At 34.8% G+C, this 14928-nt stretch overlaps 1 protein-coding gene across 4 annotated transcripts; it reads left to right on the top strand.

Annotated features, from left to right (window-relative positions):
* The first annotated feature begins 7381 nt into the window (after window positions 1–7381).
* LOC109007406 (aluminum-activated malate transporter 12-like) lies at window positions 7382–12517 on the top strand. Of its 4 annotated transcripts, XM_035694275.1 has the most exons (10): window positions 7408–7482; window positions 7583–7727; window positions 7993–8223; window positions 8316–8445; window positions 8610–8986; window positions 9089–9229; window positions 9415–9687; window positions 9875–9996; window positions 10116–10259; window positions 11717–12517. In XM_035694275.1, exons 5-10 carry the CDS (start codon window positions 8671–8673, stop codon window positions 12344–12346), a joined length of 1626 nt encoding a protein of 541 aa, XP_035550168.1. In that variant the 5' UTR covers window positions 7408–7482; window positions 7583–7727; window positions 7993–8223; window positions 8316–8445; window positions 8610–8670; the 3' UTR covers window positions 12347–12517. The 4 variants fall into 4 exon arrangements, with proteins under 4 accessions (XP_018842617.2, XP_035550168.1, XP_035550169.1 ...); XM_035694276.1 differs by having other exon boundaries at window positions 7458–7727; window positions 7993–8445; XM_018987072.2 differs by lacking the exons at window positions 7993–8223; window positions 8316–8445 and having other exon boundaries at window positions 7382–7727; window positions 8662–8986.
* Window positions 12518–14928: the final 2411 nt, after the last annotated feature.

Raw genomic sequence — 14928 nt, 5'->3', positions numbered from 1 at the left:
TCACTTCATGCAGCAAACCCTTATCATTGGTTGCTAGCAAAATGCCATCCACATATAAAACAAGAAAACATATTTTACTCCCACTGACCTTCTGGTATATACATTGATCCATAACGTTTTCTACAAAACCAAATGAAGAAATTACATTATGGAATTTCAAATACCATTGGCGAGATGCTTGTTTTAAACCGTATATGGATTTCTTGAGCTTGCAAACCAATTGCTCACCATCACTAGAGGGGAATCCTTCAGGCTGTTTCATGTAAACCTCCTCCTCTAGATCTCCATTGAGAAATGCTGTTTTCACATCCATTTGTTGCAATTCAAAGTCAAAATGGGCTACTAATGCCAAAAAAATACGCAAGGAATCTTTCTTAGATACGGGAGAGAAAATCTCCGTGTAATTGATTCCTTCTTTCTGAGTGAATCCCTTAGCAACGAGTCTTGCCTTGTATCTCTCAATGTTGCCTAATGAGTCTCTTTTAGTTTTAAAGACCCATTTACATCCAATGGCTTTTACACCATTAGGCAACTCAACAAGATCCCAGACTTCGTTACTCTTTATGGAATTCATCTCTTCCTTCATGGCATTGTACCATAATTCTGATTCTTTGCAACTCATGGCTTGTGAAAATAACTCGGGATCATTTTCGGCTCCAATGTTATAGTCAGATTCTTGCAGATACACAACATAATCACTAGGAATTGCTGATCTTCTTGCTCTAACAGATCTTCTTAATGTTGCACCATCATCTTCATGAGAAGTAGTATGTGGTTCAACTTGTTGTTCAAAAGTTGTTGGCAACTCTTGAACTACCTGATCTACTAGAGTGTTGTCAGCAACTTGTGGAACATCAATGATTGGTAGTTCAACACCAGTTGGTACTTGAGGGGTGTTGTAAACAATAACCAATCTATCACTTGAAGTAGAAGGTTGAGATTCTGAATGATCATTCTCAGAAACTATGTTCCTGGTTTGATCGCTCCCACTGATCAACTCATTCTCAAGAAACTTTGCATTTCTTGATTCCACAATCCTAGTACTGTGAGATGGACAATAAAATCTATAACCTTTAAACCTTTCAGCATATCCAATGAAATACCCACTAATGGTCCTTGGGTCTAGTTTCTTCTCTTGTGGATTATAAATTCTCACCTCAGACGGGCATCCCCAAACGCGCATATGTCGCAAACTCGGTTTCCAACCTTTCCATAATTCAAATGGCGTTTTAGAAACAGCTTTGGTTGGAACTCGGTTTAATATATACACTGCCGTCTTAAGTGTTTCAGCCCACAATGATTTAGGAAGATTGGAGCTGCTAAGCATACTCCGCACCATGTCCAATAATGTTCGGTTTCTTCTTTCTGCTACACCATTCTGGTCCGGTGAACCAGGCATGGTGTATTGGGCAACAATCCCATGCTCTTGAAGAAACTTTGCAAATGGCCCAGGTGCTTGTCCATTCTCAGTGTATCTACCATAATATTCTCCACCTCTATCTGATCTCACGATCTTAATTTGTTTACCGCATTGTTTCTCTACTTCAGCCTTAAAGATTTTAAAGGCATCTAATGCTTCGTTCTTGTTATGAAGCATGTAGAGATACATATATCGTGAGTAATCATCTATAAAAGAGATGAAGTATTTCTGACCATATGAGTCCATGTCTGGACTACATATATCAGTATGTATGATCTCTAATATGTCTGAACTCCTATTGGCACCTTTCTTTGACTTGTTAGTCTGCTTTCCCTTTATGCAGTCCACACAAGTCTCAAAATCAGTAAAATCCAGAGTATTAAGTACCCCTTCATTTACTAATCTTTTAATCCTATCTATGGAGATATGGCCTAATCTCCGGTGCCATAATTTAGAGGAATCCTCATTAATAACACATCTTTTAGTGCCAGTGTGAACATGCATTGAATCATAAGTGGTATTGTTTTGTAAATTAATGCAGTAAAGACCATCAGACAAAGTACCATTCCCAACACAATCAGATTTATAAAATAAACTGAATGATGAATTTGAAAAATTAAAGGAATATTCAAAAGGTACTAGTCTTGAAACTGAAATCAAGTTTCTAGAAAAACTTGGAACATAAAAGGTCTTCTCCAACTTTAAAACAAAACCACTAGATAAAATTAAATAGCAAGTTCCAACAGCTTCCACATGCGAGCCCATCTTGTTTCCTGATAAGATGCTTCGCTCACTTCCCACTGGCTTCCTTAGGTTTTGCAAACCCTGCAAGGAATTCGAAATGTGGATTGTTGATCCAGAATCAATCCACCATGTGTTAATATTGACATTAACCATATTAGATTCATAACAAACAAGTGAGGTCGAATTACCTTTGTCTGCAAGCCATTTTTGAAATTTGGCGCATTCCTTCTTCATGTGTCCCTTCTTTTTACAGAAGAAACACTTGGAATCTTTCTTAATACCACCTTAGGGAGGTATTTTGCATTTTCCCTTCAGTTTGGCTTGATATTTGCCCTTTCCATGCGTTGCCAGCATTGCACTTTCACCCTGTTCCATCATCAGTCTCCCTTCCTCTTGAACACACATGGTCATGAGTTCATTAATTGACCATTTATCCTTATGTGTGTTGTAAGAGATTTTGAAGGGTCCATATTGATGCGGGAGTGTGTTCAGGATGTAGTGCACTAGGAAGGACTCCGACATTTCAACCTCGAGTTTCTTCAATTGAGCCACATTGTCCCTCATTTGCATGATGTGCTCACGCACACCTTTCACACTGGTGAGTCTTAGGGATGAGAACTTCATAATTAGGGTGCTTGCTAGTGCCTTGTCTGAAGTGACAAATTGTTCATCAATGGCTTTTAGCAAGTCTCGGACCTTTTCATGCTGATCGACAGAACCACGAATACCAGCTGATATTCTAGTCTTAATGAACATCATGCTTAGGCGATTAGATCGCTCCCATCGCTCATAAAGTGCGATGTCTGCTGCATTACTGGTATCAGTTACAGCTGGTGGTTCGTCTTTCCTAATAGCATAATCTATGTCCATCCACCCTAAATGAAGAAGAATTCTCTCCTTCCAGACCTTATAGTTATCTCCCTTAAGTTCATGGATATTATAACGAATATCAGAGAAATTTGTAGGTTGTGAAACTGCATATAGATTACATGTTTATGTTAAAATTGAGGCCTAAATAAATATTCATGTTTTACCAATGTAAATCATGCCAAATTGAATCTAATGACATAAAATTGCCTGTGGGCTAAATTTTAATACCAGTAGATCCAATTAATCTATATGATAGAATTTTATCAATATAATTACTTAATTCATAATTCTAAAGGGTATATTATGAATTTCATGTGTATTCTATCTTAGACTTTTATGATAAAACTATCAAATTATTTACTTCATTCATAATTCCTGTGGGTAATTTATGAATAACTTGATATTTTATCCTAATTAATAATATAAATATAATAAAAATTCCTGTGGGATAAAATTATTATATTTATGTATAATTAATTACAATTAATGTCTAATATTCCTTATGTGATCCTAATCAATCATTATAATTTTACTTAATTAAATATGCTGTGGCTATTCTCTAATTAACATAAAACTATATGGATCACTAGACATTTAAATTGCATAAGACTAGCTTAATATTATGAATTACATAATTTTAACTAATACTCATTTAATCTCATGCTCTAAACTATATACTCATAAAAAATTGCATGTAAAAAGCAAAAAAAAAAAATTAATCAATTCATGCAAACTAAATATGAGCATAATAAACAAATATTCTCATTGCATATAATTAAAAATAAAAAATTATAAGCACAATGGTCCTTAGACCCAAAAACCCACTATTCAAGCCATTTAAAAAGAGAATTTTTTTTTTTTTTTTTCTCTGCACCAAGTAAACGACGTGTCGTTTGCCCATTTCTTAAAACACAGACAGCCTCTAAACGACATGTCGTTTTACTGAAACTCAAAACGACATGTCGTTTACCTTCAGGCTTGATAAACGACTACCGAATAAAACGACATGTCGTTTTCATCAATTGAAAAACGACGTGTCGTTTTTGTCATTACACTTGAACGGCCTTCGAAGTAAAACGACATGTCGTTTTCATTAAATTGAAAACGACGTGTCGTTTAGTAGTATACGGGAATAGAGAACCTAATGCTAAACGACATGTCGTTTTCATCAAAGTTGAAAACGACCTGTCGTTTAGCAGAACCGAATGAAACATAAACTGCTGAAAACGACATGTCGTTTTCAACAAGCCTGAAAACGACATGTCGTTCGCGTCGTCTTCTACCTCCAGACGCAGCGCGATTTTTGCGTTTTACAGTGTTTTTTCATGTAAAAAAACATGTTTTTAATCACAGAAAGCTTAGAAAAAATATTTCTTTATGATTTCTAAACTTCTTTCAAATAAAAAACGTCCAAAAATCAAAACCCAAAAAAAATTTTCAATTCACAGCCAAAAACATAGGAACTCGGGTTTTTGAATTTAAACATCAAGACAGAGGATTTTAATGCTCTGATACCAACTGTTAGACTTTAAATAAAATTCTCTAATGTGGAATAACACTTTAGAAATGAGAATTAAAGGGTTTAATGCCAAGAAATCTTACCTCCAGCCATTGATGCAATTCACTGTAAAAGTTTCGGTTTTCACTGTGTTTGGCTCTTCCAAACTCTTCTCTACTCTATTTAGATGGTGTATTACCGAAGGGAATTGAGTGAGTGAGTTTGGGGACCAAACACATGTATTTATAGCCGAAATTCCCATCAAATTTCGGGTTTACGTGTCTCACGTGATCCTATTTTCATGGGATCAATTTAAATTGAATGGAGGAGTGTTTGACCACTTAAAGGACTCTTAAGATGATAGACTCCCACTCACAAACGTCTTCATGAGAAAGAATCGGTCAACAGTGACTTGCTTGCTGGAAACTCACAAAAAAATAGAGTCATCTGTCAGGTAAGAAGAAAAAGTAAAAATAAGAACATAGGTGAGAAGCGACGAAGAGGAGAGAAATACGGGGAGAAGAAGGACAGAAAGGATAGGGAGAAGAAACCGTCGGGGTGTGTTGATAAAAAGGGAGAAACATGCCGCCATCCATGTATGAGGCCTGCAGTGAGTGGGTTTTTGCATTAAGTGTGTGTATATAAATTTATTTATAAAAAGCTGAAACCCTAGACAAAAGGAGGAAGAAACGTGCATGGTTTGGAGTTTTAACGGGTTTTCTCTTGGGTTCTTCTTGGGTTGGGTTTAGGGTGATGGTATGGACTTTTGATCCTTTCAAAATAAAATCTAGCCCATTAATACCATTGTAACCATAATTTACTAAACTGGGTCTTAAAATAATTTTTGAACACATGGGCCGAATTAAACTTTCCCGTTAGCCTAGAGAGTTATAGCCCGTGGGCTCATCCAAAATTATCCCATAAACTCTCTAATCAAGTGTCCCAAATATTGGGCCTTAAACGTAATTTATGCCCCAAAACAAAATTCATATACCACCAAAATAAATTTTTGGACCCGTAATTTATTCAAAATACTAGTTAAAAATTTCAAATAGACTTTTCATACATATTAACCTTTTTAAAAAATAAAATTATAGAACGCAATCTTGATGTTGGGCCTAGGTGTTACATTAATAGCAAGAAGACAAAATTAAGATGTCAAAATCTCAAATTGAGTTCTAATTATTATACATGTTAATCGAGATTTGTTAGGGTCATTATACGAATTGAACCGAACTTCATTATTAAGTTTTTCATAATTAAATATTTTTCTTTTTTCTAATCAATTATGCTTTAAAAAGTATTTTTATCATAAGAATTTATTTTAGAGAAATTTTATTTGCAGTCTCCAAATATACAAACCCTTTATTAAATGGAAAAAAAAATAACATTTTAATAAGAATATTATTGTAATTTTGAAAAAGATTAAAGATAAAATTAACTAGATTTGTAATATAATCTCTAAATAAGGACTGTATATAGCATTGCTCTTTGTTTTATATTAACTTTTCAAATTTTCGTATCAATATTTTTAACAAATTTCTATATTTTAAGCGGAAGTCGTAATAAATGTCACGTGTATTAATTTATAATAAACGATTCTTGTCCTCGATAAAAGATTGTGCTAGCCAAATCTCAATCAAGGCATATATTATGGGAAATGTTTCAACTAATAACTCGAAAAGAGAGAAAACAAATTATATTTACTTTAAAGTCATAATTTTTACACAAAATATTTAATATCAATTATTTTTAAAAAGGATTGATATTTTGATTTTTCTTAAAATTATAATAATCCCACGACAAGAAGTTAATTAACCTATCCAATTTGTCTACTCCACCTCAAAAGCTTTTCTACCTACTCCCAAGAAAAAAAGTTACACACTCACACAAAGAAGTAGCGGGAAAGCACGGGAAGATCTCTCCACAAAAACCAACAACACTACATTAAAATTATTTATTATTTTTACATCACATATTATACATATTTTTTTTTATTTTATTCTCTTAATAACTATGTGATTTAGGAATAATAAGTAAAAGAGTTTAGCAAAAATAAAACTAAAAAAAATAAAATATAAATATAGTGAGTTGTGTGTGAAATGATTAGTAGCTACAACAAAAATACTTACCCATATTTCATAAAGTTGTTGTAAAGGTTAACAATAAGGTCCCCATCCTTATTTCGCAAGTTAGAAATACTAGGGCAATTAGTTGCATTAGTCGTGCTACACTCATTGAGGGTACTGTTAATTATAAATGTTTTATTTTTATGTTTTAATTTTTTAACAATTTTAATTATAAAAAAATATAATTTTATTAATAATCATTTTTCTTAACTTTTAAATAAAAGAAATTAAAATATATAAATGATAAGATTGAACGGTAAATTTAAGATACTCCACTAACATTAAAGCTTATAATGACTTTAAAAATGTATCTCTAGGCTCCGTTTAAATTTAAAAATAAGATTAGATGAGTTGAATAATAATGTAATTTATGTGTTGAAATTTATAAATAATAATAAATAGTAATAATACGATAAGAACTCATCTCTCGGAATAATGCCATCCATAACTTATAAGTACTGCACCGCTTCAGTTAGGTCAACCAGCTAGGATGTCGGCACCCACACGCGTACGTACGTACGTACAGCCACCTGATCGGCTGGACCGGTTCTTTAGGACAATCTGACAAATAACGAGGAGTAGGTGCGGCTAATTGGCTGTACCTTAACTTGATTGAAACAGTACTGTCAAGTGTCAACTACCTATTGAAAACAGAAAATACCTTGTAATTTTTTTTCCAAACCAACATTCATAAGTGAGCCATTGTTAATTATGCAAATCAATCAATTTTTTTTTTTTTTTTAAATATTGGAGTTTGGGTGCTTCTGCATGTGAAATGGCAAATGGGCATGCAAAGGCCGGATACTCAAGAATTAATGGAAGTATCAAAATGATTATTTGCTGGAAATTAGATAAAACTGCAGTACTCTTAAGAAAGTTGTTCTTAAAACTTAGATCTCCTTCTGTCTGTGATGCATGCAGGATGAGTTTGTCATGCAGATCAATGCATATCCCTAGCTAGGAAATCACTTTCGGTGAGAGAAAAGGATGGACCATTCTGGATTCTGGAGTACTACATGAAGTCAAAAAAAAGTTGGCAAGGAGGAAGACACGCACACCGGCTCTGGTTTGTTTCTATTTGAATTTAATTCACTCTTTTTTTGACTTGTCATGATTCTTCCATGCACCTCATGATGCAAGATGCTGAACATGAATTTGATTATTTGACTCAATAAGAAGTCAAGATATATTTTTACTCATGTACGTGAATTAAAGGGCATCAGGCCACCACCTGTATGATGGGCCATACATCAATTCAATCTTGTAAACACAAACCAGCCTGGTTGTACTCACATCATAATACATTTATATCGATTACATTAATGCCTCAGCTGGGGACACTCGATGATGAACGCATCCATTAAGCTAGCAAGACCCATGCGTCAGTAATCATGACTCAGTATTCCAGAGATAGATCAACATATACATGATATACAGTACTACACCAGGGAACACTGCATCGATCATCTACCATGCAGGCGCCAGAAACAGAAACCCGAGAGCTATACAAACACAAACACCAAAAATTGCTTATGCTGCAAGCAGAAAACCAACAAATTCTGGTAACATCATGAATACTACCTAATTATTAACCCGCTAATTGAATAACCTTCTGAAATAAGATTCGTTCCTACCATGACGTTTTGACTTTTAGTCCTTGTGACGGCGACGTACTCGACCTTTCTGTCTACGCAAAGGGGAATGCATGTGAACATAGGAATGGCATCATATCATCACCCCCGCCCCCTCTTCTCTCCCCACTACGCCGGCCTCTTTATTGAAAGGTGAGTTTCATTGTGCTACGAAACTTACCGACAGCCAAACAAATATATCAATTTCTCCCTATTTATTTAATGTTGCCCTTTTCATGGTTGGTTGCATGGTGTCTATAAATACTGGGAATCATCATGACCTTTTCCTTTAGAATTACCATTGAATTTCTCTACAGTTAAAAGATCCCATTACCATTGGTGACTATCGTTTTGCTGGTTTCCGGCCAGTCAAGAAAAATGTGCCCCAAAGTTCATGCAGACACGGAAATGCCGATGGCCAGAACTGGAGATCATTCCACTAAAACTAATGGTGATTGGGGGAAACGTATCCAAAAGTTTGCCCAGAAAGTAGAAAGATGTCCTGGTTTGGTGTGGCAAAAGATGTGGAAGTTGGGACGCGATGATCCAAGAAGGGTGATCCACTCTTTGAAAGTTGGTATATCTTTGACGCTGGTTTCGTTGTTATTTCTCATGGATTCACTCTTCAAAGGGATTGGACAAAATGCCATTTGGGCTGTCATGACTGTGGTTCTTGTGCTCGAGTTTACAGTAGGTTAGTCTCTTAGCACAATTTTTTTTTTTTTTTCGTCAGCTCCTTAATTAATGCAAGATCACTTCGTTACTAAAACTGTGGATTAACATTATCGGATTACAGGGGCAACTTTATGCAAAGGACTGAATCGAGGATTTGGTACGCTATTAGCGGGATCATTGGCTTTCTTAATGGAGTACATTGCAGATGAATCTGGCCAGATATTTCGAGCTATTTTCATTGGAGCTGCAGTTTTTCTAATCGGTTAGTTTTACCAGCTAACTACTTAAGATCTAAACCTTTCAGTGGCTAGCTTCAGCTAACTTTTCTGTACAGTTTTCTCTCCACATGCATCCTCTTTTTTGAGGCTAATTGTTGCATTAATACAGAAGAAGCTGGTACTAAACTTGTGCTATTTTTCAATTTCGATTTTGTATCCGATTTGGCAGGAGCTACGGCCACATACACGAGGTTCTTTCCCTTCATAAAGAAGAACTATGACTATGGTGTTGTGATATTTCTCTTGACTTTTAATCTGATAACTGTATCGAGCTACCGTGTTGAGAGCGTCTTGAAGATTGCACTTGAGCGCCTCTATACCATTGCCATTGGCTGTGGCCTCTGCCTGATCATGACTCTGTTGATCTTTCCAAATTGGTCTGGGCAAGACCTCCATAATTCCACCGTGTCCAAGCTTGAAAGGCTAGCAAAATCTATAGAAGGTATGATTATTAATGATCATACAGACATTTTCCATATGTTGAGTTATAGATAGTACGTACTAAAATTTGTTTCAAGTTGCAGAAACTATATACATACATATATATATATACACACATATATATGAAGTTGAATGTACGCAAACTCTTATGCTATTTGGGCCAAGTACTGATGTAAATTATTTTGCAGCTTGTGTCAAAGAATACTTTAATGAAAATAATATAGAAATAAACGAGGATGAGTCTTCAGAGGATCCCATTTACGAAGGTTATAAAGCCGTTTTGGACTCAAAATCCACTGATGAAACACTGGTAAGTTTTTCGAACAGTTTTGGTTGAGCTTGTTGTGTTCAAAGAAAATATAGTGCAGATATACTTATAATTACTAACTTCTCAATGTTTTTTGAATGATGGTAATGTGAAATAAGCAGGCATTACATGCAAGTTGGGAGCCAAGGCACTCAAGATACTGTCATAAATTTCCATCACAGCAGTATCTGAAATTGGGGGCTGTTCTCCGCCATTTTTGCTACACAGTTGTAGCTCTACATGGATGTTTGCAGACCGAAATTCAGGTATTATTAATTTTTGTAGGAAATATTTTTAAAAAAATTAATTAATTATTATATTTATTAATAATATTTTGATTTTGGAAGTTGTGGGAAGAGAGAATATATGTAAAGTTTATGAGGTTTATAATATGTTGGGTCCAAACATGAGCCATTCACTGGCTTAGTTGTATTGATGCTCTTGGTTTATCGGGATGGAGATCGAGTCAAATGTCAAGATGGATTTTTTAAAATATTTATGGAGAAAACTCCTGTGTGGCAATTGAGAGCATTAACAGTGGACTTAACAAAATTTGATTAGAAAATTCATTTTTATAAATTTAGTTAATCACTTTTTAATAACATCAAATAACAGAATTTCCAAATCTTGATTTAGATATTTTCATTTATTTAAATTCTAATTGTAATTTAAATATTTATTTGTTATTAAAAAAAAAACACATTAATTTGCTAAAGTTGATATTAGATTTTAAGAGAAAAAATTCTCATTAACTAATCATAATATTGCATAACTAGAATTTAAAGCACTCCAGTAAGATGATGTCACGTCATTGAATTGATGACTGATAGAAATTGACCGTCTTTTATGGTTGAGTTTGAGATTTGGGCAATTTGTGCTTTTGCAATAAAGATGAATTTTTTGGAGTTATGAGCTCACACAAAACGAATATATAACATGAGGGAGAGGGAATTTTTTATGCCAAAATAATATTTAGCCAACAACTTAGATTCAATAGATTTGGCCAGTGAAAATGATCAAATTTGAAAATATTATAGTTTTGTGGAGTCTATTACAGTGAGTTTTTATGCAATTTAGTTAAACTTTGACCAAAATATAACTTTGTTGAGTCCACTACTAATGCTTTGAGACCCTCAAAGGGTGTGCAAACGAGGTAACCATTGAACCAAGTCCAATTGTTATGTCTTATATATGACAACAACACAATTTTCAGAAAAAACGAAAAGTAATATTTCGTTCGCATTTTTGGTCATCTATAAATAGATCTATTGGCAAACCAATTTAGGATCCCATAATTCAATTTCGAAATTCTCTCTCTCAAATTTTTTATTTCTTCAAAACTTGTTAGAATCAGTTCGTTCTCGAGAGAACATATTTCTACTTTTTTGGTTGAATAGCAAAATCTGAGGACATTCGAGATCTAATTTTGTATGTGCATAACGTAGTTAGACAAATAGACTTGTTTTAGGCTTCATTATATATATTTGAAAGGTAAATTCGTTTATAACCCGTATGCAAACCGTTATTAGTGGGGACAAATATTATCTTAAAAAAAGCAACATTATAATGCACTTTGAAACAAACTTTCTCTTACTATTTTTTGTTTTGCAGCTCCTTTGAACTAACATTTTTTTAGTGCTGATTTGTGATATATTAAGTGCATTTGATGTTCTTTTTACGTTTTCTTCCTGATTTCTTACTTGCTGTTTTGTTTTTTGGCTAGGCGCCTCAATCTGTACGAGCCCTATTCAAAGACCCTTGCATTCGACTTGCAGGGGAAGTAACAAAAGTACTAATGGAACTTGCCGATAGCATAAGAAAACGCTGCCATTGCTCTCCGGAGATACTTTCCGATCATCTTCAGGAAGCCTTAAAAGACCTCAATACTGCTATAACTTCCCAACCAAGGCTCTTCTTTGGCTCCAAAATTAATCAAGACTCCAACATGCTTGCCGTAGCTGCAGCTGCAGCTGCACATGCAAGCCAAGAACACCAAAAGGACTCCAAAGTTTCATTATCGGGTGTAAAAGCTGACCCTTCTACATTGCTTGAATGGAAAAACAGAAGGGTTTCTGAGCAGTCAAAGGAGGCAGAGTTGAAGCTCTTAAGGCGACTGTCGAGTAAGATTGCCATAACTAGCCTTGAGTTCTCGGAAGCACTTCCTTTTGCTGCTTTTGCTTCTTTGCTTGTAGAGATGGTGGCAAAACTCGATCACATTATCGAGGAAGTTGAAGAATTGGGGAGAAAAGCATGCTTCAAAGAGTACAAACATTGTGATCAGATTGTTGTGACTTCTGAGAGACCACAAATCATTGTTGATCAGAACAATTTTCCATCTCATGGGGCAGAATAGTAGAAAAGATATTTAATTAAGTTGTCATTCTGATATAGATATTGATTCATTTGAGTATATTTTGAGTCAAAATGGCACGAACCAAAAACTAATGATTTTTCAGTTCTCGATCAGATATCTTGCTTGCTTTCGTGAAGTTGTGTGGTAACATCAACATTGAATAAAGCTTATATCAACATTGTGGTGGGAGTTCTCGATCAATAAACTTCATTATAAATAAATAAATAAAATAGAGTAATAGTAGTCCCTAATTCAAATTGATATTAATGATGATGGATGCATGTGGCTAATGAAAATGTATGGATAACCTAAATGGAAGGTTAAGGGAGGGGATGATAATGTTGACATGGAAGAGGGACCTAAGCTAACTCTTCCAAGGACTTCTCCCAAAACATTTGTCAGTGGCCATGGTCTCAATCCATCAGTAGGGAAATGAAGTGGGAAAAAAGAAATTTGAAGGAAGTACAATGAAAGAAAGTGATTTTAGTTACAGACAAATCTACTAAAAATGACAAAGATGATAAAGTATACCAAAAAATCATCGACACCAATTCAGGAATCGGAGATCTAAAGCTACCTAAATCTAGATTAGAATTGTCATATGCAAAGAGGGAAGATGGTGAAAGAGTCTCTGCTTGGAGATGATAATAAGGCTACCATTGAAGAGGTCGAACTTTTTTGCAGTCCTAAAATTGCAAGCTTATACTGGAGTGAAAAGAGTCCAAAAATGACAAAAATCATTTTTGTCACTTCATTCACCTCAATAATGTGAAAAGAGTTGTCTGTAAAGCCCAACACTGCTGCTTTCATAAAAATATATGCATCAGCTCACAGAAAGAGAATGAGCTTCTTTTTTCTCATTTCACTGTCAAATAGAACTACTGGCATACAATTGATAAAAAGGATTTCCCTGACTCTGACTAACAAATTTAGTTGTTTGCCTGGTAAGGAAAAGCGAGACAGATGCGCATTTTCCATACTTTATGAAGCCAACAAGTAGGTGTCAAGGGCAATGCAGTAGGGGGCGGGAGAATATATCTCAGAGAAGTAGATAGTGTGCATGAAAAGGATTTGTGGATTGCAAGGATTCCAGGAAAGGGTTATAAAGTCACACAAGTGTAGTATTTTTTTCAAGATTCTTGCCGAAGTGAAGATGGGTCGGGGAACAATTCAAGAACTTTGGCCTGGAAACTGATTTTATTAGATAGCACTTTTTGTGGTCTCTTTTGAGGTGCTTCTGTTTCACTTCTGCACTTTAAATTTCGAGTAATGTTTGCTACAGTTTGAATTATAATTTATTTGCATCGTTGGTTGTTCTTTCCAATTAGTGGCACTTGAATTCAAATGTATATTACTCAATGATATTGAAACTTCTTTTATTCTTTTCTGGTTCCCATTCATGGGATAAAGTTGGGGGGGTTTCCAAAAGATGGTACATCAGTATATATTTCAAAAAGTTGGGATAAAAGTCTTACTAAATGGCCCATTAAACTTTATGATCAGTCTCTGCACATGAAGTTTACTTCAAATGTATGATTTGCTTGAGGGTTCTCTGAGAAAATAAGTGATTCCATTAAAAACATACAAAGATTGACAGACAACCACAACTACCTGTTAGTAACAAGTAAACTTCATCCTTAAAAAAGCAGCATCCTAACAGAATGAAAACAACAACATGAACATGCTAGAATACCAATTTGAAACAGACCATTTTCTCTTCCTTTCTTTCTTTTTTATGTTCCTTTTTCTTTCAGGCTCAAAATGATTAGACTATGTCAGAATGCTAATCTAATATGGGCGAAAATAACAGAACCGAAACCACCAATTTGAGTACAACTTTCTATTAGTTGGAGTCTTCCACTCAATTCTGGCATGCAACTATTAACACTTTTACCGCCAATGATGATGAATAATGTTACATGAATTGTGTCTTTATTGTTGTCCTCTTGCAACCACCTTTTCCAGACCTTGTCTCTTACCACAACCCCCAAATAGTTTTCCTATCTTTACCTGATTGCTACATATCCTAGCTTCGAACAGGTTATACTATCAGAAGCATAACTCTTTTCCAGATTCGTTTTGTTGTAGCATGTGGCTTATATTGAGTGGAACACGTATATAGAAAAAACAGGCTGATGCCGAAAGTAAAGCGGAGTGGAGTGAGGGGAGCGTATAGGGGTATTATTAGAATTTTCTAATATCTCTGTACGGCTAGGATTAGTATAAATACATATGATGTAACTCTACTCTGACAGTTAGTGAAAATTTAGCCCCCGCTCCTGTGGATGTAGGCATACTGCCGAACCACGTTAAATCTGTGTTTTTTTTGTTTTTCTTCTCTTTACGTACTTTTCATCGTAATTGTCACACGTAACACAACACGTTTTGATAATTCTACTTTTGCTGTCTGTACTTCATAAGAGATGACCTCTTTCTATATTTATTGCTAGCCAAACAATAATTTAGTTCTTTGCAAATGCTTTAGAAAACCAGAAAAGATAGGGGTGCTCTTCATAAGGATTTACCCCCTACTGCCGGACACCTTCCATGTTTCTGAGATACTTGAAGAAAGGACAGTTTCA

This window comes from Juglans regia, chromosome 9 (genome assembly GCF_001411555.2).
Source record: "Juglans regia cultivar Chandler chromosome 9, Walnut 2.0, whole genome shotgun sequence".
In the NCBI taxonomy this organism is placed as follows: domain Eukaryota; kingdom Viridiplantae; phylum Streptophyta; class Magnoliopsida; order Fagales; family Juglandaceae; genus Juglans; species Juglans regia.
The sequence above is the reverse complement of the archived record's forward strand: the minus strand, read 5'-3'. Positions and strand labels throughout refer to the sequence as shown.

What these genes read in the sequence shown, in the direction of transcription:
- LOC109007406 (XM_018987072.2), top strand. Translation starts at nt 8,671, where the DNA reads ATGTGCCCCAAAGTTCATGCAGACACGGAAATGCCGATGGCCAGAACT. An exon ending in TGTGCTCGAGTTTACAGTAG is followed by an intron (nt 8,987 to 9,088) that starts GTTAGTCTCTTA and finishes ATCGGATTACAG; the next exon opens with GGGCAACTTTATGCAAAGGA. An exon ending in GCTAGCAAAATCTATAGAAG is followed by an intron (nt 9,688 to 9,874) that starts GTATGATTATTA and finishes ATTATTTTGCAG; the next exon opens with CTTGTGTCAAAGAATACTTT.